Genomic DNA, 22596 nt, shown 5'->3' on the forward strand with positions numbered 1-22596 from the left:
GTTATTTCAACATAGCCCCTGTCCCCATTATAATTTGGCCAGGCCCATGTGGGCATGGGGTAACTCCTAGGTGGGGCTTTTTCCCCTCCTTCCTGCCTCCCCCAGTTGAAGGGAGGTTATTAGCCATGCTGAGTCTCCAGTTATTTCAACATAGCCCCTGTCCCCATTATAATTTGGCCAGGCCCATGTGGGCATGGGGTAACTCCTAGGTGGGGCTTTTTCAAGGTTACATCTTTTCAGTCTGACCCTGATGAAGCAAAGATGGGGTCATGGAAACCCCAAATCACAGTTAATTCCTTGCAGCAAACACCTCTCTATTGTTAGAAAGGTAGAATATAAAATGACTATTGGAAATAACACCATCTGTGCCTATATGTGAGCAGTCTCTCTTTTCCTTTGGGGGGGGGGGAGAAGGATGTTAAAAATAAGACCTTCATTGTGTTATGTACTTATACAGGAAGTTTAACTGATTAACCTTGGCTTTCAGGCATTAAAGTCAATGGTTTAGTCCCTTTGAAGAGCTTTTCAAGTATGTTTGGCTAGAATCCTCAACTTAATGAGTGTGTAAGAACTCATCTTGTGATTGGGCTGTGGAGTAAGAGCCACCTTGGAAGCGGTCTGACTCACGCTCTTCACAGTACTTTTCTTTAAAATGATTTGCTACTCTGTTGCTAGTTGTATTGATACCACAAGTACACACATCCCAGTTTACTTATTTTGCTTTCCTAGCATTGGGTGAAATTAAAACATTGTTCTTTTGAAACTATTTTGGACATCTTGTCCTTGATCTTTAACTGAAGTACTGTTGTTGATACTTCCAGATAACTGAGACTTTATTTAGCTGTTAATCTTTTTAACTTGGATTGTAGCAGTGGTGTAGGTGGTCAGTCATATAGGCAAACTTTAGAAGTGTAGTGTAGATAAGGTTTTCCTAACAATTGTGCAAATCTATATGTTGAACTAGCCAGGTAAACCTGTGAAACAATAACCAAAAAATTCTGCTTCTATTATTGTGTTTCCCTCCTTCCTTTCCTCTCCCCAGTACATTCAGTGACTGCAGTGCATCTGGCTGCCCACCAACAATGAGTGGTCTGTATTTTTTTGGTATCTATTCCTTCTCTCTCCATTCTTGCCCATTTCCTCTTTCTTTCCTATGTCCTATTTAATCAGGGACTTGATCTTGTCGAGGTAACAGTAGGTGATAATGAGTTAATTACAGGACCTAACCAGTGCTAAAAACTTTTTTAAAAAATTTTTTAATTCAGTGCAGATGTGCCAGTCTCTGGAAGGCTCTTGGGCAGCAAATCTAATAACAGAAATATCGGACACTGGGAATCTGCTTAAGCTGACATCCAGTAAAGCAGCGGTCTCTAAACTCCCCTCTCTCAGCAAACCATTTTTGAGTATGCACCCTTCCATATGTATATATTTATGTATTTTTAAATTATATATATATATATATAATTCTTTGCTTATAATTATGAGTATTGTAAAATATTCACAAAAATGGGGCTTTAAAAAGGATATAGAATGGTTTGAAAGGGGATAAGACTTTAGGAAGGGAGAACAGTTGCAAGGCTACTATAGTAGTCAGGTGAGAGATGATGCAGGCCTGGACTAGGGAATGGCCAGTAGAGAGTAGAGAGAAGGGGACAGATAGGACAGATTCGTAGGTAGAAATAGTTGACTGTGGATCTGGGGTCAAGAGAGTGAGAAGTTGAAATGTTGTGATCCCAACATCCCCCAGAAGGTGTCAACCTACACAACTAGAGGGAGGTGGTATTACCCTCTACAAGCTTTAGAAAGTTCTGGAATGGGGTGGGTTTGAAAGAAAAGATGATGTAGTGAGTTTTGTGATCTGTTGCATCCTATCCAGGCCTGCTCCTTTCTTGTGCTGACTCACTCTGTTCCATTTAAAATGAAAAAGAGAAAGTCAAGTGCCGTTCTAACTGGTCCCTGGACCTCAAAGGGGCTGTTTTAAAGGGATCTGAGAGATAGAGATTGAGCATGTTTGGAGTGGGACAGGCTTTTCCCAGGGGTACCTATGTAGTTGGTGCTTTACAAACTGGGGGAGCAGAGAGGTTATAACTGCCTTTTTGCTTTTAGGCAGTCCCAAGTTGAGATCTTTGTCCTTGGCATATAGTAAATGCTGTCAAGGACAAAATGATGATTAGTTTGGTACATTGATTCATCTGTGCACTGCTGCTCAGAACAATTATGGACATTAAATCATCTGACTTTTTGGTATTGGAAAGAAAACAAGGGAAAGGAATAAAACCTGTTGTATAACATGATAATAGATTGGAAAGGTATTAAAGGTATTAAAATAAATTTCACTAGGAAAAAAATTTTCATGTTACCAGGAAACCAATCATTCTGCATCGTTATAATGGTCTGGAACAGGGGGCAAGGAAAGGAATCAGATATCTATCTCTCAGGGGAAAAATTAAAATTTGTTTTTAATAACTCATAGGAACAGATCATTTTGACTTTTATATACCTTTGAAAAATTCATTGGGGGTTTTGTAGTATAGTTTAATCAAATTAATTAAATTGCATAATAGACCTTGACACTTGAATGAGACTGTTCTTTTGCTTTATGATTATGTCTCAAATATGATTAAATACATGGTATTGATGATGTCTAGGATTGGCCATAATGTTTCTGGATCACTTGCCTAGGAAATACCTGCAGACCAACACAGAGAGTACTGTTACTTAAGGGAGAATAGTTAGGGGACTCTCTACTGAACTGTCAGGAAAAATTAAATGAGACTTTGAAAATCTACAGCTCTGTTCTGTGGGACAACATTCATTACCTGAGCTTCAAATGGTGTATGAGTAGGCATGTCTTAGTACGGGATAGTGGATAAAATGTTAGAGTTGGAGTGAAGCATACTCACGGGATTCAAATTCTACCTCTGAGGCTCAGTAGTTATGTGACTGTGAGCATGTTATTTATTCGCTCTGAGACTCAGTTTGCTTCTCTGGTAGATGGGAAGAATAGCTGCCTCCCAGTGGTTCCTCTCTCTCAGGCTTGTTGTGAAGATCAATGGGATATTTGATGAAACACTCAGCAGACTTTAAAGCATGTGTCTACTGTCATTCTTTATGTGTGGCTTATTTTTTATTCCTAAGTGTTCAGTGTCTTGTCTTACTGATCCTACAGATAAAATCAGTAGCTACAACAGTAACTTGTTGAAGTAAGGTTTATTAAAATTCAAAAGGATAAGCCACACAGAGGGAAGAAAATAATTTGAAAGGTGGTCCTCTGTCTCTGATTTTCCTTTAGAAAAAGTCCTTTGTTGATATTGGCTAATTACAGACCTTCTGGCAGTGATTCAGTATAGTCTCACAACTTTGGATGAAAGTAACATATATTTCCATCTCAACAGATTTTGGTTTTGGAAATTTCTTTAAGAGTGGTGAACCACTGGCCACATGGTGTGGCAGCCCTCCTTATGCCGCCCCGGAAGTCTTCGAAGGACAACAGTATGAAGGACCACAACTGGATATTTGGGTATTTTCCTTCTCTCTATATTAAGTATATCTTGTGGGTATTTCCTCATACTCACTCTGTTTGTTTGTTTGTTTGTTTGTTTGTCTTTTGGCAAGGCAATTGGGGTTAAGTGACTTGCCAAGGGTCACACAGCTAGTAAGTGTTAAGTGTCTGAGGTCGGATTTGAACTCAGGTCCTCCTGAATCCAGGGCCTGTGCTCTATCCACTGCACCACCTAGCTGCCCCACACTCACTCTGTCTATCCAGTGCTTTCCTCTCTACATTGTCTCTGATGACCTCATCTGCTTCCATGAGTTTATTATCAGTTCTATGGAGATGACTCCCAGATTTATATATCCAGCCACTGTCTTTCCCCCAAGCTTGAATTTCCCATCACCAGTGACCTATTGTACATTTCAAATTGGATGTCCTGTACATATCTCAAACTTAACATGTCCTCTTTCTCTACAAACCCACTTGTCTTGCAAACTTCCCGATTTCTCTTGAAGATACTAACACACCTCTAGTCTCCCATAGCCCATGACCTCGGCATCATCCTTGGCTACTTGCTGTACCTCACCACAAATATGAATAAAGGATTGAAAAGAGGGTCTCTGTGTGCCAGGCACTGGACTAAACACTGCAGATATGGAGTAAAGTAGAAACAGCCTCTGCCTCCAAGGAGCTTCCATTCTGATGAGGTAGATAGATGGCAATCTCCATAGAACTGATAATAAACTCATGGAAGCAGATGAGGTTATCAGAGACAATGTAGAGAGGAGAGCACTGAATAGCTACCTGCAAGAGGCTTACTTTCTTTGTTTTTTGTTTTTGTTTTTTGGTGAGGCAATTGGGGTTAAGTGACTTGCCCAGGGTCACACAGCTAGTAAGTGTCAAGTGTCTGAGGCCGTATTTGAACTCAGGTCTTCCTGAATCCAGGGCCGGTGCTCTATCCACTGTGCCACCTAACTGCCCCAAGAGGCTTACTTTCTATCATCATACCTCCTGCATCAGACCCCACCCCCAGCTGCCACTCACCTGTCACCAATATTATTCCCCCAACCTCCTAATTGGTCTCCCCGACTCAAGTCTCTCCCTACTCCATTCTATCTATAGACTTCTGCCAAAGTGATCTTCCTTAAGTACAGATCTGATTATGTCACCTTCATTACTCTATCAACTCCAGTGGCCCCTGTTGCCACTAGGATCAAATATAAGCTCTATTTGTTCAGCTTTTACAATTCTTCACAACCTGACCCTAACCTCTTTCTAGACCACTTAGTCCCTCTCCCTTACTCTACAACCCAACCAGACTGTCTGTTCTATCTCCTGTTTCTGGGCCTCCCCTTACAAAACCCTACTTTTTATCCACACTGTGACCTCCAATCCCTTGACCCCTGAATTCTCTCCCAAGCCATTTCCCCTTCACTAGCCACCGTCTCCTCTTTTCCCCATCTTGACTCCTTGCTGAACCAATTCAACACGACACTGTCTTCCACTAGGTCTCCTCTAGCCCCTTAATCATATCCCCAGTTACACCCAGCCAAGCCTCAGTCTTGGATCCCTCCCACTATTCACCACCTTCATTTCTTGTACACATGCTACTAAATAAAGATAGAGAAAATCATACAACCATTCTGATTGGGCCCACTACAAATTTATGTTGACACAATCTCATCTGGGTCCTCCCCCCTGCTAGACAGCCCTGCTGTACTTCCCTTATCAACTCACTCCCCCCTTCTCCAGAGTAGCTCTTCCAAACCTTTTCATCCCTCCTCAAACCTCCCATGGTTCCCCCTTTCCCCACCCCCCAGCTCAGAACCTCACCTCCCATTTTAAAGAAAAAATTGAAGCCATTTTCCATGATCTCCTTCTCCCCTCTTTCTCATTTACTCAAGTATCTTCTGCCCCTTTCTCCTCCACTCCTGTCTCACATGATGAAATGGCCTTACTCCCTACCCTCTACTTGTTCAGGCAGTCCCATTCCATCCTGTCTCCTCCAACAGATTGCCCTCTCTGACATCCCCTGCCTATCCCTTATTTCCAGTCTCTGTCTTTCCACTGTCTCATTTCTTATTGCCTCCAAATATGCCTGTGTCTCCCCCATTCTGAAAAAATCCCCACTTTATCCTCCCATCCCCCCTATCATCCCGTATCTTTTCTATCCTTTGCCCTAAAACAGATGCCTCCACCTTCTCTCATTGTTTTCTTAACCCCTTATCTAATCCAGCTTCGGACCTAATCATTCCACTGAAACTGCTCTCTCCCATGTTACTAATAATCTTAGTTGCCAAATCCAGTGGCCTTTTCTTAATCCTCATTCTCCTTGACCTCTATGTAGCCTCTGACAGTGTTGGTCACTATGCTCTTTGACACTCTCTTCACTCTAGGTTTTTGGGACACTTCTGTCTCCTGGGTCTCACCCTACCTATCTGGCCACTCTTCTGGTTCTTTCCCTGGATCACCCTCCAGATCACACCCTCTAATTATTGGTGTCTCTCAGGGTTCTGTCCGGGCCCTCTTCTCTTCTCCCTCTATACTATCCACTTGGTGATCTCATCAGCTCCCTTGGATTTTATTTTCATCTCTATGCTGATGATTCTCAAATCTATACATCTTGCCCTAAACTCTCTGATGACCTCTAATCTCAAATCTCCAACTGCCTTTCAGACATCTCGAAATGGATGTCCAGTAAATATCTTAAACTCAATATATCCAAAATGGAACCCAGTGTCTTTTCCAAAAAAAAACCTGCCCCCTTTCTATTTTCCCTATTACTGTAGAAGGCAACACCATTTTTCTAGTCTCTCAGGCTCACCACCTAGGAGTTATCCTGGATTTCTCACTATTTCTCGCCTCCTATACCTATTCTGTGGCTAAAGTCTATTGATTTCACCTTTGTAATATGTATGTCCCCTTGTCTTTTCTTATACTTTTACCACTCTAGTGCAGGCCTTTATCACCTTACACCTGGACTATTGCAACAGCCTGATAGTATATATCTGCCTGCCTTAAGTCTCTCCCCACGCCAGTCTATCCTCTATTCATATACTAAAATGATTTTCCTAAAGTGCACGTCTGACCATCTTTGTCTTCCCCACATACATACTCTGTAAACTCTGGTGGCTCCCTATTTCCTCCATTATCAAATATAGAATGCTCTGTTTTACATTTAAAGCCCTTCATAACCCACCCCCTTCCCCTTTCCACTTTTCTTATCCCTTACTTCCAGACACATCATCTTCAATTCAGTGACACTGGCCTCTTATCTGTTTCACAAACAAGACATTCTGTCTCCAGCTCTCTTTTCTCCACTTTTCTCCATCCATCTCCTATGCCTGGAATGCTTTCCCTTCTCTACTTTGACTACTGACCTCCCTGCCTTCCTTTAAGTCCCAAATAAAATTCCACCTCTTGCAGAAAGCCTTCCCTAACCCCTCTTGATTCCAGTGCTTTCCCTCTGTTAATTATTTCCTGTATTTATCCTGTATACAGCTTGCTTTGTATACATTTGTTTGCATATTGTCTCTCCATTAGATTGTAAGCTGTTTAAAGGCAGGGACTGTTCACAGTGCCCACCTAGCATACAAGTAGTTACTTAATATCTATTTATTGACTAACTGTTTAGAACACAGTCCTTCCTTACCTCTACCTTATGGAATTCCTCATTTCCTTCAAGATGAAGCTCAAGCACACCTTCTCAGAGGTTTTCCTGATTTCCAGTTGCCAAAGCTCTCCCTCTCTACCTTCTGGTTCACCATTTTGTATTGATTTCTATTTATTCTGTGTATTGTTGTTTATAGATAGACAAGTCACTTAACCCTCATTGTCCCACTCCCACCCCCGCCCAAAAAAAGAATGGCTCAGTCTAAAAAAAAAATTTTTTTAAAGGATAAGGATATATATATATATATATATATATATATATATATATATATATATTTTTTAGTGAGGCAATTGGGGTTAAGTGACTTGCCCAGGGTCACACAGCTAGTAAGTGTTAAGTGTCTGAGGCCGGATTTGAACTCAAGTCCTCCTGACTCCAGGGCTGGTACTCTATCCACAGGATAAATTTTTTTTTTTAAAAAGAATCTAAGTGCCTTGCAAATACTTGGGGTTTTTTTGTCATTTATTGTATTTGTATCCCTAGTACCTAGTCCGGTGCCTAATAAATACTGATTGATGGGTTAATAATACTCACTCTTTTGGCCCATCCTCAAGGTTCCGAGCACTTAGGCAGTAGATATCAGTGTTTTGGTTTTTTTTTTCCTGTTCATTGGACTCTGTGTGATAAGACTTTATAGAACAGGATACCCAGGATAGAGATTTTGATATCAAATGAGTGAACCTTCCCTAGATCCACAGTAACTAAAATTCAATATTCACCTAAATGACCAGACTCTTGAGGGGGGAAAAAACCCCAGAGTTTCAGATTTCTTTCAGTTCTGAGATTCTCCATTTCAGCACAATTCAAATAGGCATTTTGCCTTCTTCACTCCATGAGACTTTAATAATAACTGAAGATATTTAACCGTGTAAAGTAGATTTGAAATATCAGATAGTAAGTACAGTGGATGCATTATCATTTTCTGTCTTAGAGCATGGGAGTAGTTCTTTACGTCCTTGTCTGTGGAGCGCTACCTTTTGATGGACCGACTCTCCCTATCCTGAGGCAAAGGGTTCTGGAAGGAAGATTCCGGATTCCCTATTTCATGTCAGAAGGTAAGTGATGTATCTTGCTGATTGTGCTTTACAGATTCTAAGCTCTGAATGAAGTGCCTTCCATGTTTTCCAAAAGTTGTAGGTGGCAAAAAAAAAAAAAAGTGACTGAGTCATTTCAGAGGCTTTGGAAATGAGAAAAAACCCCCTCTGTGTAGGTGAGACAGAGTGTTCCAGCCTAACTTGTGACTGAAAACAGAAACAGTTTAACAGATTAAAAGCAGCAAGTCTTTTCAGTCCCATTCACTCTGAGTCTATAAATGTCTCGGGTTTATTTTAGACAAAGAAATACATTGAAGATACAGATTCACAACCATTTTATTCTGAAGAGAAAATGGATTTTCCTTTTTCCTTTGGCAGGAAGTCACAAACTAATAACTAATTGACAGAGTCATTTGATTGAATTGATAACTTCCTAGTCCTTTCCAGTCTCTTTTGGACTGTTAAACAGGAGGAAATTATTTATATCTCTTCTTTGACTAAATTCTGGAGTGTCATCCTTGCTACTTCCATCTCTGTGTACCCAAGCACCTTACAAAATTACTAACCTTAATTCTGTTGATAACTAAAGCCAGCCAGGAGTTTTTCCTGAATTTATTATTGATTACACATCTTTCAGTGAGGCAGCCATTCAGGGAAATCTTTAAATTATTGTAAAATCTACTCTAGATTCTATGCAACTGCTAAATGACACACGGATGATAGATACCCATATCTTGTTTCAACTTTCTTACTAAAAAATACCTTGCCTAATTTCTAAACTATGTAAGAGGTTGAGAGTTATCAAAGAAGCACATACTCTTAGAAAGATGTTGTAGAATCCATCAAAAGTCTGTGCATTTACTTACTGAAAAGTATGACTAGAAGTTTTTCCTATTTATCGGTTGTTACTTTCCTCATTTAAACAAATTAGTCTTTGAAGCTACTTAGGAACAAGTTATTAATTCCCTGCTTCAAGAGTAAAGTTTGATTTTCTTTTTAGGAGAAAACTAAGTTCATGACTAGAGGTTTGCTTTCTGTTGGTGAGGAAGTTCATTTAGTATAAAAATTGGACAGACCCAACTGTGACCACTGTTTTTAACTCCCTGCATATTGCCAAAATACATGTCAGCAGCATTCACTTGCCAGTGGACCACTATGTCAAATGAGACACAGGCAGTAATATTTATTGGGTGCTTTATGTGACTCTTTCTTTTTAACTTTTTACTTTCCATAGAGTGTGAGCATCTCATCCGGAGGATGTTAGTGTTAGATCCATCTAAAAGGCTGACAATAGCCCAAATAAAAGAGCACAAGTGGATGATGGTGGAAGTTCCCGTACAAAGACCTGTTCTCTATCCACAAGAGCAGGAAAATGAGCCATCTCTTGGGGAGTATAATGAGCAGGTCCTGCGGCTAATGCATAGCCTTGGAATAGATCAACAGAAAACCATGGAGGTAAAGGAGCTAAAGCCATTTTCTGATTTGATTATGCTTGGCATCTCGAAACATAATGTGATAGGTTCCTGGACAGTATAAGTAAAACAGCACAAGAAATATCATAAAAGGCATTGACCTCAAGTAAGTAGATTGGAAGAGGAGGCAGGTCAGCCATCTAAAGAGAGCAAGGGATAATAGCTGAGATAGCCAGAGTGCTGCACTGGTATACATGAAATAGTAGAGTCCAGAGGATGACATTCAGTCTGATGGGCACATCATCTGTGGAAGCCTTGGGTGAGGGTGGTGTGGATCACAGATGGGCTGTGATCAGCACTAATATCATGAGGTATAGAAATGATTATGCCTTAGCACAGTGCCCAGCACATAGTAGGTGCTCAATGAATGCTTATCCCCTTTTCTTCCCCCCATCAGCACTGTCACCAGAATAAGTATTTCTTAGTTTTCCCTTCAGGTAATATCAGTCTCCTACTAACATTTTACTTACATTATATTCATTGTATTAGTCCCTTTCCTTGTACCCTCTTCCTAAAAGTGAGAAGAGTTGCTAGAGGTAAGGACTACAGGTCCTTTATCATTCAGAAAAGAAAAAAGTAAAAATTAGCAAGTGAGTTATGGGAAGATAATTCCTAGAAGCTGGATGAAATTATGTCTGAATGTTGAAAGTGGTTGAAAGTGAGTGAGAAATGGGATTGGGGGGCAGGTGGGGGACCTCAGGGAAAGAAAACAAAAAAGAAATGAGGGGAAAATAGAGTAGACAAGTGAACATGAAACAAAAGGAGATGTTAGGGTTTTTTTGTTTTGTTTTGGTGAGGCAATTGGGGTTAAGTGACTTGCCTAGGGTCACACAGCTAGTAAGTGTTAAGTGTCTGAGGCCGGATTTGAGCTCAGACTCCAGGGCCAGTGCTCTAGCCACTGTGCCACCTAGCTGCCCCGAGATGTTAGTTTGATTTGGAAGTTTTAGAAATCATAGAACTGACAGTTCATTAAATGTTTACAGATTATTTTGTTCCATCCATAAAAGATACCATTTTGATAGGTTATGTACATTCAGAAAGCATTTGACAATTAGTAGACCAAGCTTATAGTATTTTTGGAAGCAAGAACAAGAAGAAGCTGAAAAATACACTTGTGGCTATTTTGGCATTGAAGACCCTACCCAGCCTTTCTTTCTCCATTGGAGCCCCAGAGAAAAACTACACTGTGGCTTTTTCATTTGCTCAAATGTCTTTTTTTTTTTTTTTTTGCTTATTCTTATAAGGCTTCCAGATTGGTGGCTTGGGGGGACAAGGGGATCCTATAGGCTTGCTCTGGCTCTGTACTAAAAGCTCATGCCAGTGGGCATGCTGCCCTGTAAGATGGAGCCATGAGCTAAAGGAGCAGTCAGTCTCTCTGCTCTGTTAGGGTGAGGATAGTAGACAGGCCAGGAAGTAAAAAATTGGGAGGTAGCTCTGTTTTCAAAGTATCAAAAGGGTAGGACTACAAAAATAAGAGGAAAAAAATACCTAAGAACAGAAGGAGTTTCTCTTTAATCCAGCTCCTCGATCTTGTCCTCAAACCAAATAAATCCCAGAATGTTTTCCCAAATCTCTGTGATTCTTGGTCTAGAATTGTGAGTGGTTTGGGCCTGTGTTAAGGCTACAGAATTAGTACTGCCCAGCTCAGATTGCTGCCTGGCTTGATAGGCTTGATACATCAAGATTGTAGCCATAGAATGACAAGGTTCCTGCATGAGTATGGGACCTCATGACCTTCTGTATGAAGAGTAGCAAAGTACCATCGATTGCTCTTCATTTAAAGGAGCCAATCCAATCTAGGGAGTTGCTATTTTCTCTTTTGTACCCTGGATGCTTGGACTTCACTTTGAGGCATAATTAACTTTGTTCCCATTTCCAAAAGTACATGATTTTCCCTTGATTCTTGAGGAAAGTGTAGAAGCATGAACTTGATTAGTTATAGCATTTGACCTTCAAATATTTGTTTTCTCCTTTTCAGTCTTTGCAGAACAAGAGTTATAACCACTTTGCTGCTATCTATTACTTATTGGTGGAAAGGCTGAAATCTCACCGGAGCAGCTTCCCTGTGGAGCAGAGAGTTGATGCTCGACAGCGTCGGCCCAGCACTGTTGCTGAACAAACCGTTGCCAAGGTAACTCCTCGTCCAGGTGGTGGTCTCGTCTGGTGCACATGTAATCATTTTGGACACGTTTTTCATCGATTAAGAAAGGGTTGACATTTCACTATTTACATTTATGTTATTTACTCTAGTACCTTTATGTTATTTACTTTTATATTGTATTATAGACTATAATACCCTTATACAGTTCCTTTGATTGGTATCTCAGAAGTTTCTCTTCCTTTCCCTTTTCTGGAAGGATTAATTGGCTTCATAAATCCTAAAGCCTTCTTTTTTTTCTCCCCTTCTGGAATTTCTGATTTGGGGCTTTTTTGGTTGTTTTTTGCCAATTGACTGAATTAGGAGCATGGTCTGGTAGTGGAGCTCCAGATTTGGAGTGAACTCTGCATTTCTTTCCCAGACCTGTCATTTATTAGCCACATCACTAGCCAGTCTCCCTTGTGTCTGGGGCTGCCATCACCTGCCCTGCCTTATGGCAAGAAAAGGGTGTTGGTCACTGTAAAGCACCATGTACATTTGAACTCTCTTTACATTTAGTATTTGGTTCTTCATCTCTCTGTTTCCTCATCATAATAATACATTACATTTGTGTAGCATTTACAGTTTATAAACTACTTCAACATATATTATCTCCTTTGATCCTCACAACCACCCTGTGAGGTAAACAGTACTGGAATTAGATGTGGTAACTGAGACTCTAAATTAAATGACACTTTCCCAAGCTCCCACAGACAAACAGTAGCAGAGCTGAGGCTAGAACAAACGCCTTCTAATCTCCTTCCAATACTCTTTCATTTTGCCACATTGCCTCCTGTTTTAATATCTGATATTTATGTATCCTTTTAGAGTTTTCAATGTGATTGCTCACATCATATCATTTGGTCCTCATAATAGCCCTGGGGAGGCAGGGAAGGCCTATATCCCCATTATAGGGAAAAGGAATGCTAAGGTTCAGAGAATGACTTGCCCAAGGCACTGTGTTGTCCAAGCACAAGGGCTGGAGTTTTGTACGTGTCTCTTGTGGTCGTTTTATATAACATTTTAGCTAGCATTGGTCCATATAAACAACATATAAAAAGAAATGAATATTCAAATACACAGATCCCTGAACTCATCAGGGTAGAGATTCTTCCCAGGGATGGTAAGCACAACTCATGCGTGCCTACTCTTCTTTGTTCTTCCATAAGTTTACCACAAAGAGAATACTTCTACATGGAAAGGCAGCATGATTTAGGGACAGAGACATGGGTCTAGGAGTCCAAAGATCCCTAATATGAATAGTGGTGTCTTGGGCAAGTCACTGTCTCTGAACCTCTCTGAATCTTACTTAGCTTACTTGCTTTCTCTAACAGGGATATCTAACTGCTATCATTGGGCATGAATAAAATGTTTGAAAGTTACTCTTAAGGATTTTTTAAAGGGTCATGATGTGTAACTTCAGAAGGATCAGTTTGGGGAGTGATGAGATATGAAAATCCATCTTTTTATATAATACTTTTTCAGTTAACAAATATTTTTTTTCTTTCCCTGCCACCTTCTCTGCACCCCTTCCCCATGAAAATGGGAGGATGAAGAACAAAACACTTGTCACAAATATGCATAGTCAAGCAAAACAAATTCCCATTTTGACCATGTCTCATTCTGCATCCTGAGTCCCTCTCCTCTGTGTTAGGAGGTAGATAACCTGATTCATCATCTGTCTTCTAGAATCACACTTAATCATTGCATTGATCCAAATTCTTATGCCTTTAAAAAGTTGTTCTTTTTTACAGTGTTGTTGTGTAAATTTTCTTCTGGTTCTGCTCACTTTCTACATCAGTTTATACACGTCTTCCCAGGTTTCTCTGAGACCATCCTTTTTGTCATTTCTTAGAATACAATAGTATTTCAATTCATTCATATACCATAGTTTGTTCAGACATTTCCCAGTTGATGGACACCCTCTTTTGTTTCCAGTTCTTTCTTGCAATAAAAAGAGCAGCTACAAAATATTTATGTCCATATATGTTCTTTTTATCTCACTTTGGGGCATATGCCTAGTGGCATTATCATTTGGGGGGGGCATAGTTCCAGATTGCTTTCCACAATGGATAGACCAATTACTAGCTCCACCAACAGTACATTAATGTGCCTATTTTTCCACAGCCCCTCCACCATTTGTCTGATGTGAAACCTCACTTGTTTCGATTTGCACTATGCTAATTATTAGTGATTTGGAGCATTTTCTCATGTGACTATTGATCAATTGAGTTTCTTCCCTTGACAATTGATTGTTCATGTCCTAAAACCATTTATCAGTTAGGGAATATACCATCTTTTCTTTAAAGAGAGGTTTTCATATATTGCATATTTCATTTTTGTATTCAATAATACCATATAAAATATTAGTATATTTTCACCCTTTTACATATGTCATCATAATGCTGTGATACTTTTATGAGAACTATTTCAAGGAACCAAATATAATGTTGCCTTTTTCTAATTTCACTATTCCTGATCCTTGGAAAACATCACCTTAGAGTTTCATTGAAACTCATCAGGAATTCATTGTAATTTGAATAATTAAGATGCACCCATTAGAAATTTAAAGCCTCAGGGCAGCTAGGTGGTGCAGTGGATAGAGCACCAGCCCTGGATTCAGGAGTACCTGAGTTCAAATCCAGCCTCAGACACTTAACACTTACTAGCTGTGTGACCCTGGGCAAGTCACTTAACCCCAACTGCCTCCCTAAAAAAAAAAAGAAATTTAAAGCCTCTGTTAAATTCTTCACCTGTCAAATGAGAAAGTTGAACCTAGGTGATCTTTGAGTTAGTTCTCTGCCACACTTAAGATTTTGGGACCCGATGACTTTCATTGTTAACATTTTGCCAAATAGGCAGACACTTTTGCACACTTGTGGTGGATTTTATGGTAATTCTTTGGTTATACCTCATGGCAATAGGAAAAAAACATCTTAAAGATGATTTTACTGCTTTACAAAAGGACTACATTAAAGAAATCTGATAAAATTTAGAGAGAAGTTTCCATTTTGTCCAGAACTTCACAGAAATTCAGTAGTGTTTGCCTTCATCTAAAATTTTTCTTTGTCATACTAAGGAGAGATATAGTTGTATACCAATTTGAAGAATTGTTGAATCCCTGGTGAGATGGCAGAACCAGCACATAACTAATGTGACCGTATTGCACGGAAAGGAGCTTGTGTTTCATGGAGAAATAAATCCTTCTAAAAACTGATCATTTGTTCCCTTTCATTCCCTCAATATAAAATGTACTGGTCATACTTACCTAAGTACTGGCTGTCCCAGCTATCCTTCCCTGACATTCCAGAGTGTCCAATATGGTGAACATTCCCCCAGGTTGTTCTGTGTATCCATACAATTAATATCATTTAAGTAAACAGATAGTAGGAGACTCATAATCCTGTTCAGTCTTTAAAATAGCATTTTCCACATTCCATGATAGCATTGTTATATTCCTTCTCCTGTTTTGAAAGAAGTATCTCTCATGCCAGTTAGCCTAAAATACCCAGAAGAATAGACAGGAAAGACAGGAGGCAGTCAGAGCCATAGGGATTCTAGAGCAAGTTCCCTTTTCCCAAGTATAAGCTCAGTACTATACTGGTTACACTAATACCTGGGTGTAATGGAGAAATGTAAAATAAATCTCATTCTTTCAAGGGTGAGTAAATAGTCTGTGAATAAATATTTTTCCTACCTCTGGTTCCCCTCATCTTTTTTGTTTGTTTGTTTTGCTGACTCCATCCATGGCCACAGAGATATCTCATCTCCGACCACACAAAAATACAAATATAAAAACAACATGGGCTACATGTTCATAGCTCATGCTCAAAATGTTCTCCACCACCCTGACAAAATCATGTCCTGCAACTTGCAAATGCAGTGGAAATCAGAGGCCGAAGTCTAACATCAAGACAGTTAATGTGTCAGATCATTTAAAAACTCATATATGTACCTTATTAATGCTCAGATCTTTCCTCTGATCATGTAGGGAGAACAGTCTACCTGCAATTCCAACATTTACCAACATTTGTTTTTTATTTGCACCCAAAGAATTTTATTTTCTTGAACTTTTTTGTTTGTGATAGATCGTGTTTATTCTTTTTCTACAGGCACAAACTGTTGGTCCCCCAATGACCATACGTTCACAGAACATGAGACTGATGAGGTCCCCCATCCTCCCTCAAACATCAAATGTGGAGGCCTTTTCCTTTCCAAATTCTGGATGCCAGGCCGAGGCAACATTCATGGAGGAAGAACGAGTTGATACACCAAAGGTACAGTGTGTTCTTACATAGTTCAGAGCCAAATTCATGGGAGGTTTGGTTTCCTCATAGCATTCTACAGTGGCAGTTTTTCGGTGGAGGGTACTACAAAAAAAGCCCATGGAAAAATATCTGTGATGTACCTCTGCACTAATCAATGAGGTATTTTCCTATTTTGGAACTTTCTTTTGTGCCCTAATAACTGAAATGTATGTAGCACTTTTCAGTTTTACAAAGCATTGTGTACATCTTCTTTTATTTTCATAATAGCTCCCTGAGGGAGGTGCTCAGGTATTATTATCCCCTTTTACAGATGAGGACACTGAGGCTAATAGATCACATAGCTAGTCATTGTTGGAGGCAGGATTCAGACTCAGTTTTCCTGACTCCAAACTCAGCACTTCATCTGCTATAGCACATTGCCTCTGAAAAGCCTTTCCTCTGTTCCTCATGGATCTATGTCCCTTCTCATTTCTCCTTTAGTGGATTGCAGGGTTTTTTATGTTTTGGGGAGGGAGAAGCAAAAAGTATTTCTAAAAACCTGTGAACTCATTATTACAAAAGACAAAGTTTGTCCTTCTTTGTTGTTCCCACTATTCTCTGATTTTCCTGCGGTTGTAAACCCATGGAACTGTCTTCTTGCTAGTTAAATAGAGGGAGTTTGATCATACTTGAAGGAGATGGGGTTTTGCACATGTCCACATAACATTGCTTTTTGAATGGAGAGCAGGCAGTTTGATGCTAGGATGTGAAACAGGAATGAAGTGCTTTTGATAAGCTGTAAAACTGAGCTGCTGCTAATCATTAGAGGTTGGAGTGATACTACTCAAACATTGCCATTTGAGTGATAGGCTTTTCTTTCACACTTAGGTTTGTTTGTCTGGTTAGAATGCTGTTCATTGTAACCTATGAGCTATTACTACCTCTCTTCCTACGTGGTTGGGAAGTCATCTTATTCTATGTCTTTGCATTCTAGAAATCTGGATATAAGTTGGGAGGGAGGAGATAAGAAGGCCCCCCCTCCAAAAAAACAAAAACCTCACCTCTTTTGAAGCTCTTAGACAAACATAGGGTATTAAAGTTTTGTCTGTGAGGGCATCAGACCCCAAACATACAGATGGAACACTGTCTGCATTATTATTTAGAGTGAGCTATTTTAGAGCACGTGAGTTTTGTTGTAACTAGGGAAGAAATTGAACATGGTTGGGGGAAGATTCAGAATGCTACTTAATGCTTTTGTATGGAGGGAGACATTCTAAGGTCCTGGTATAATTCTGCTGTATAAACCAGTGAGGCTTATTTTTTGCCTGTTATATTTTTCTTAGCTTGTTCTCCTCCCTAATACTGCCTCCTTTGGGACCTATAAATCACTACACATAGAAACTATTAGAGCCTTACAAAGCTGGAGCAAGCTGACTCAGCCAGTGACACGCTCCTTCGGGCAGTGTTTAAGAGGCTGGGGATGGGTGGTAGGAAGGGGATTTGAACAGGAGCGGAAGTAGATGATCCCCAGTACTTTCTATTCCTCAGACTCTACAGATCTAGGAGTTTGTTGGATATGAATACAGCTTATCTTTATGTTCAGTTGAGTGATGGCATTTTCCACTAATTTCATTTCTCTCCTCAGTAACTGACATTTATACTAAATTTCAACCCTATGATCCTATTTGGACCTCTCAGGTTCCAATCCCAGAGGAGCCAGGATATACCTTCAGGAGGCCATGTGGTGTAACAGAATACTCTTAATTTGAAATTAGAGGACCTGAGTTCAAATCCTGGTCCCATTTTATATGTATGACTGGGAGAGGTTACTTCACCTTTCCAGGCCTCAGTTTTGTTATTTGTGAAATGAATAGGGTTAGACTAGATGTCTCGAAGCTCCAAATCCCATGATCCCTTCTCATCCAAACCTCTTGATTATTTACAGCTGTCTAAAATATGCTAGATAGACTGCATTCCTCCATGAGGCTGTTATAAATTGTGGTGCTTTCAGTGTTCTGCATCCATATTGATAAAATTAATGATGACTGTCATGATGGCAGATTACAACTGATGGTTTTATGTAGATTTTTTTTTTTTTTTAGTGAGGCAATTGGGGTTAAGTGACTTGCCCAGGGTCACACAGCTAGTTAAGTATTAAGTGTCTGAGGCCCGATTTAAACTCAGGTACTCCTGACTCCAGGGCTGGTGCTCTATCCACTGCACCACCTAGCTGCCCCGGTTTTATGTAGATTTTAATGTTTACAAAGCCCTTATACATTCTTTATCTAAGGCTCATGGGACCCCTGTAATAGAAGTACTTAACAGCTATGATTATCCCTATTCTATAGATGAGGAAACTGAGTCTTAGAGAATTAAATGACTTGTTCATGTGTTTATCCAGCCATTAAAGGTGGTAATAAAACCCATGGCTTCCTTACCCCAGGTTCAGTATTCTGTCTACTTTGCTGCCCTACATCCAGCTAACCAGTCCAAATACTCCAAAGAGTATAAGTTTAGGGTCACAGTAAAGGCAGCTACAAATGGACAGTAAAAACTGGTACTGGTCTTATTTTGAGTTTGTAGAATGAATTTTTGGTTGTATTTGTTGTTTTGAAGGTAGTGAGTGCTACAAAGAAGTGTTTCTACGTATTTCATAATCCCTTCCTGTGGAAAACAGGAACCACAGGGGGGGGACCACAGAGGCCAATAATAAGATTTTCCAAATCACCACTCCTCTTCTGCCCGCCAAAAGGGGGGAAATTGAGCCATGAAAATGTGTGGACAGTGATGAATTTTCATAGACAACGTTGACATTTGTTTCAAAATGCAGTGGTGTAATGTAACTTTTTATTTCTGCTATTTTTGTTGGCTATAAATGACACTATTCACTGATGCAGGAACCTCTTATTTTTTAAGCAGTCTTTAGTTGTGATAGACCAAGAAGCTTCATCCCTTGTCGACAGCAGCACTGACTGTGGTGAGTCCTGTTTGTGCCCTAAGCACTTCAGTGACTTCTGTAGACGTGGTTTCTTATCAATGTGAACTGACGTCAAGGAGAAGGAAAGATGAATGCCTTTCAAAGTGTCAAAGATCTCTCTGGCCCTTGTTACATTTCAGAAGTCCTCTGATGTGTGTGCCTCGGGCAGCAGAGATTGCTTTGTTAGAACAAGATATCTTATTTCTAAGAGCTGATCTCATACCAAAACTGCCAGCCTTTTTTGCCACAGAATGTCCAGAGTTTTAAAATACTGGGAAGTAGGAAATCCCAAAATGCCATCGAAAGCATTATTATACCCCACTTCATCTGACTGATAATTAGTCCAGCTGCCAAGTGAAGATTCCTTTCATTACCAATGTTACAGGAGCACTTTTTAATGTTGCTACTAAAGTTACAATGTATGATAATTGTACCTTTGCCCATTTTAATGCCAGAATAAAATGGTCTGTGCCAGGCGCAGTAACTTCTCTTGGTTCTTTTGCCAGTCTGGCAGAGGAGGGAAGAAGAGAGAAGAGCATGGGCCAGGTCTCTGACAATATACTTAGAATTCATAATACTACTCCCCTCCATAATGGTGTGGAATAATGGAAAGAAAGAGTTCAGAACACCTGGGTTCAGATTCCAAACCTGATGTTTACAAGATAGGTACTTTCACTTCCTGCCTCACAACCTTCTTGAGGGGAAAGTCAGCCTTACAATTCTATGTAAATGGGAATTGTTGTAGCCATTTTGAAAACAGGCTGAGGAGAATAGCCCAATATACAGGGCAAGAAGCTGAGCCCTAATAGTCGCTGTCAGGGGTAGAGTGCTGGGGGCACTGAAGAACTTTTTAACATGTCCTTAAACTTGATCAAGCCCCAGGGCATTGGAGAATTTCTTCTCCTGGTCTTAGCACCTTGCTTCTTGTTGTTGTTTTGTTTGTGGGGCAATGAAGATTAAGTGACTTGCCCAGGGTCACACAGCTAGTAAGTGTCAAGCGTCTGAGGCCAGATTTGAACTCAGATCCTCCTGAATCCAGGGCCAGTGCTTTATCCACTGAACCACCTAGCTGCCCCCAGCACTGTGCTATTGAAGCAGCTGTTACTGAAAGGAGAGGGATGCGCTGCAATAAACAGCGGATTCTGAAGTGTGCTGATGAGAGCTAGAGTCTCTTCTGGTTAATCTCTCCACCATAGCCTCAGGTGGACTGAACTGATTTTATGAAGAAATAGGCTAATTATATATAAAAACGTTCATTTCCCAAAATCCAGACTGTGCTTAACTAATGAAGTCAGAGAATCTGGTGAACACAAGCTTTTCCTGAGTGCATTTGATGTACCATCAAGTTGCCCTCTTCCAAAGATGGCCAAGGGCCAGGTAGGGAAGGGTCTAAGTGCCAGAAAGTTGGGCCAATATGAATGTTCGCTGTGTTAGGGAGGCTCAGCTCATTACGAAATGCACTGATGTCTTTTAAGTACATGACAAACCTGCTGTTGTTGCTGCTGCTCCTGTCAATACCTTCCTTCTCAAAGAGGACCAATGACATCACAAGAGTTATGTCTTGAGTTGCATTTAAGTGAGGTAGAGCTTTGCAACCTGTAGGACCTATGCAAACCTCTCTCTTTCATCCAAGAAGCAAAAATTAGAAGTTACTTTTCTCCTGTGCCAGGACTCATGTCAAGTATACAGCAAGTATAACAGATCCACTGCAATAACCACATCTATTCGCAGTCCCTGCTCACTAGTAAGATTTGAGTAGAGGTTATAAATTAAAATTATTAAGCAGAAAAAATATTTAGTCCTTGCTCCACTCCCTGGCCTTTGTGGCGCGACCTTATTTGCTTCCCCATCTTTGTGTCCTTGGAGCTCCTCAGACAAGGTAGGGGCTTAGCAAATTGAATGGTTACATGCCTGGCCAGTGTTGGGAAATTGAATCAGGAGAATATGAAAAGGTCTCAGCAGCCAAAGTGGGAGCCCCAAGTGCTTCTCAAGCAGCCACTCGGTTCTGAAAGACTTAACCGCCCCAGAAAGGGAGAAGCAGCCTGGGCGATGTGTAGGCTGAAAACAGAAGTCGCTGTCAGGGGTAGAGTGCTGGGGGCACTGAAGAAGCTCTCCTCTGGAGCCCTCACTTGACTTCTTCTCCAAGAACTCGACTCAAAATGCTGCAGCCACCCTCCTCCAGAGGATGGCACGGCCCCAAAGCTGTTTTCATGGCATAGCCTCTACACAGGCAAACAAAGGTCTGAGTCACCCAAGGCTCCCTCTCCAAATAGAGAGCCGAAAATTCCTTCAAGATGATTGGCTGCAGGGAAAGGGAAGTTTCTGGCACAGGAAGCTCCCACGTCACCTCACATAGGGAACCTGTCCTGCTTCCAAAGGAAATAGTCATTCTACACCATCTTCCAGGTGAGAGTGTTGCTTAGAGTCCCCCTGTGACTGGCTGTTCCTAAGAAGCTTTGCACAGGGTATACATGATTACACAAAGGGGGACAGTTTGAGGAACAAGACAAAGACTGGCTTTTTCTTGGAGCTTTTACCATCCAGGAGAGAGCCAGACTGTAGCTGCCTTCTGGGTGCTTCTGTCCACCCTGCTTTAGATCTTTCAAGTGTTAGTGGGCTTTCTTGGCCACAGCTTCTAAAGGCTTGCCTCCACCATGCTAAATTCTAACCTCTGAGCAGGCCTGAGCCGATCTCTGCTGGAGGAGAGATATAGATTATTGCCTGTGTTGCCCGTGGAGAGTGAGTTCAGTGCTCTGGCATTCAGTAACCTCTCCTGGATGTGGGGGCATGTAAGTTAAGTCATTTATTATTCTATAATGGAAGGCACTGGCCATTTACCATATTATTTTGGGCCTTTGTTGTGTTTCCAGTCACAGTGGGGAATGTTCACATTTATATACCGCAGGCACATGGGACCAATAAAAACTAAATCCAGTGGGCAGGGAGTATGAGTGTGAGCACAAACGTGTGCCGGGAACCTCCTAGAGTACTTTGTCTTTAAAACATGAAGAATATCAGAGGTTCCTTCCTTCCTTCATCCCTCAGCACTGCTACGCTGCTTTTCTCCCTTTTCCCTCTCAAAAAACAAAAACCTAGTTAATTCCAACATGGAGTGCCTCTGAGAAGGCAGAACCACCAAAAGAATAACCCCAAAGAAGATGCCTTGATCTTGTGGAGAGCAGAGAAGTGGTCTTGCCTGAATCTGGTCCCAGAGCAGCTAGGTGGCGCAGTGGATAAAGCACCAGCCCTGGATTCAGGAGGACCTGAATTCAAATCCAGCCTCAGACGCTTGACACTTACTAGCTGTGTGACCCTGGGCAAGTCACTTAACCCTCATTGCCCCATCCCCTCCCCAAAAAAAGGATGAATCTTTGATCCTAAATCTTTAACAAACTGCCACATGAGCATTCCATAGTTCACTCAGTTTATAGTTTGCCCCTGAATCTGTACCATCTTAGGGCAGCTAAGGAGCACAGTAGATAGAGTGCCACACCTGGAGTCAGAAAGACTCGTTTTCCTGAGTTCAAATCTGGCCTTAGACACCTACTAGCTGTGTGACCCTG

The 22596-nt window shown here is 40.8% G+C and overlaps 1 protein-coding gene across 3 annotated transcripts in view; it reads left to right on the forward strand.

The window, feature by feature from the left end:
- Positions 1-22596, forward strand: part of SIK2 (salt inducible kinase 2) — a 159180-nt gene that overhangs the window by 126551 nt on the left and 10033 nt on the right. The window contains exons 5-10 of one of the 3 annotated variants that reach the window (XM_043997141.1): positions 1266-1403; positions 3396-3520; positions 8098-8221; positions 9435-9655; positions 11651-11803; positions 15922-16086. In XM_043997141.1, the coding sequence (XP_043853076.1) occupies positions 1266-1403; positions 3396-3520; positions 8098-8221; positions 9435-9655; positions 11651-11803; positions 15922-16086 (926 nt within the window). Of the gene's footprint in view, positions 1-1067; positions 1090-1265; positions 1404-3395; positions 3521-8097; positions 8222-9434; positions 9656-11650; positions 11804-15921; positions 16087-22596 lie in introns of those variants that run through there. The other 2 variants (XM_043997143.1, XM_043997142.1) reach the window with 2 other exon arrangements.

Source organism: Dromiciops gliroides, chromosome 3, assembly GCF_019393635.1.
Source record: "Dromiciops gliroides isolate mDroGli1 chromosome 3, mDroGli1.pri, whole genome shotgun sequence".
Lineage (NCBI taxonomy): Eukaryota > Metazoa > Chordata > Mammalia > Microbiotheria > Microbiotheriidae > Dromiciops > Dromiciops gliroides.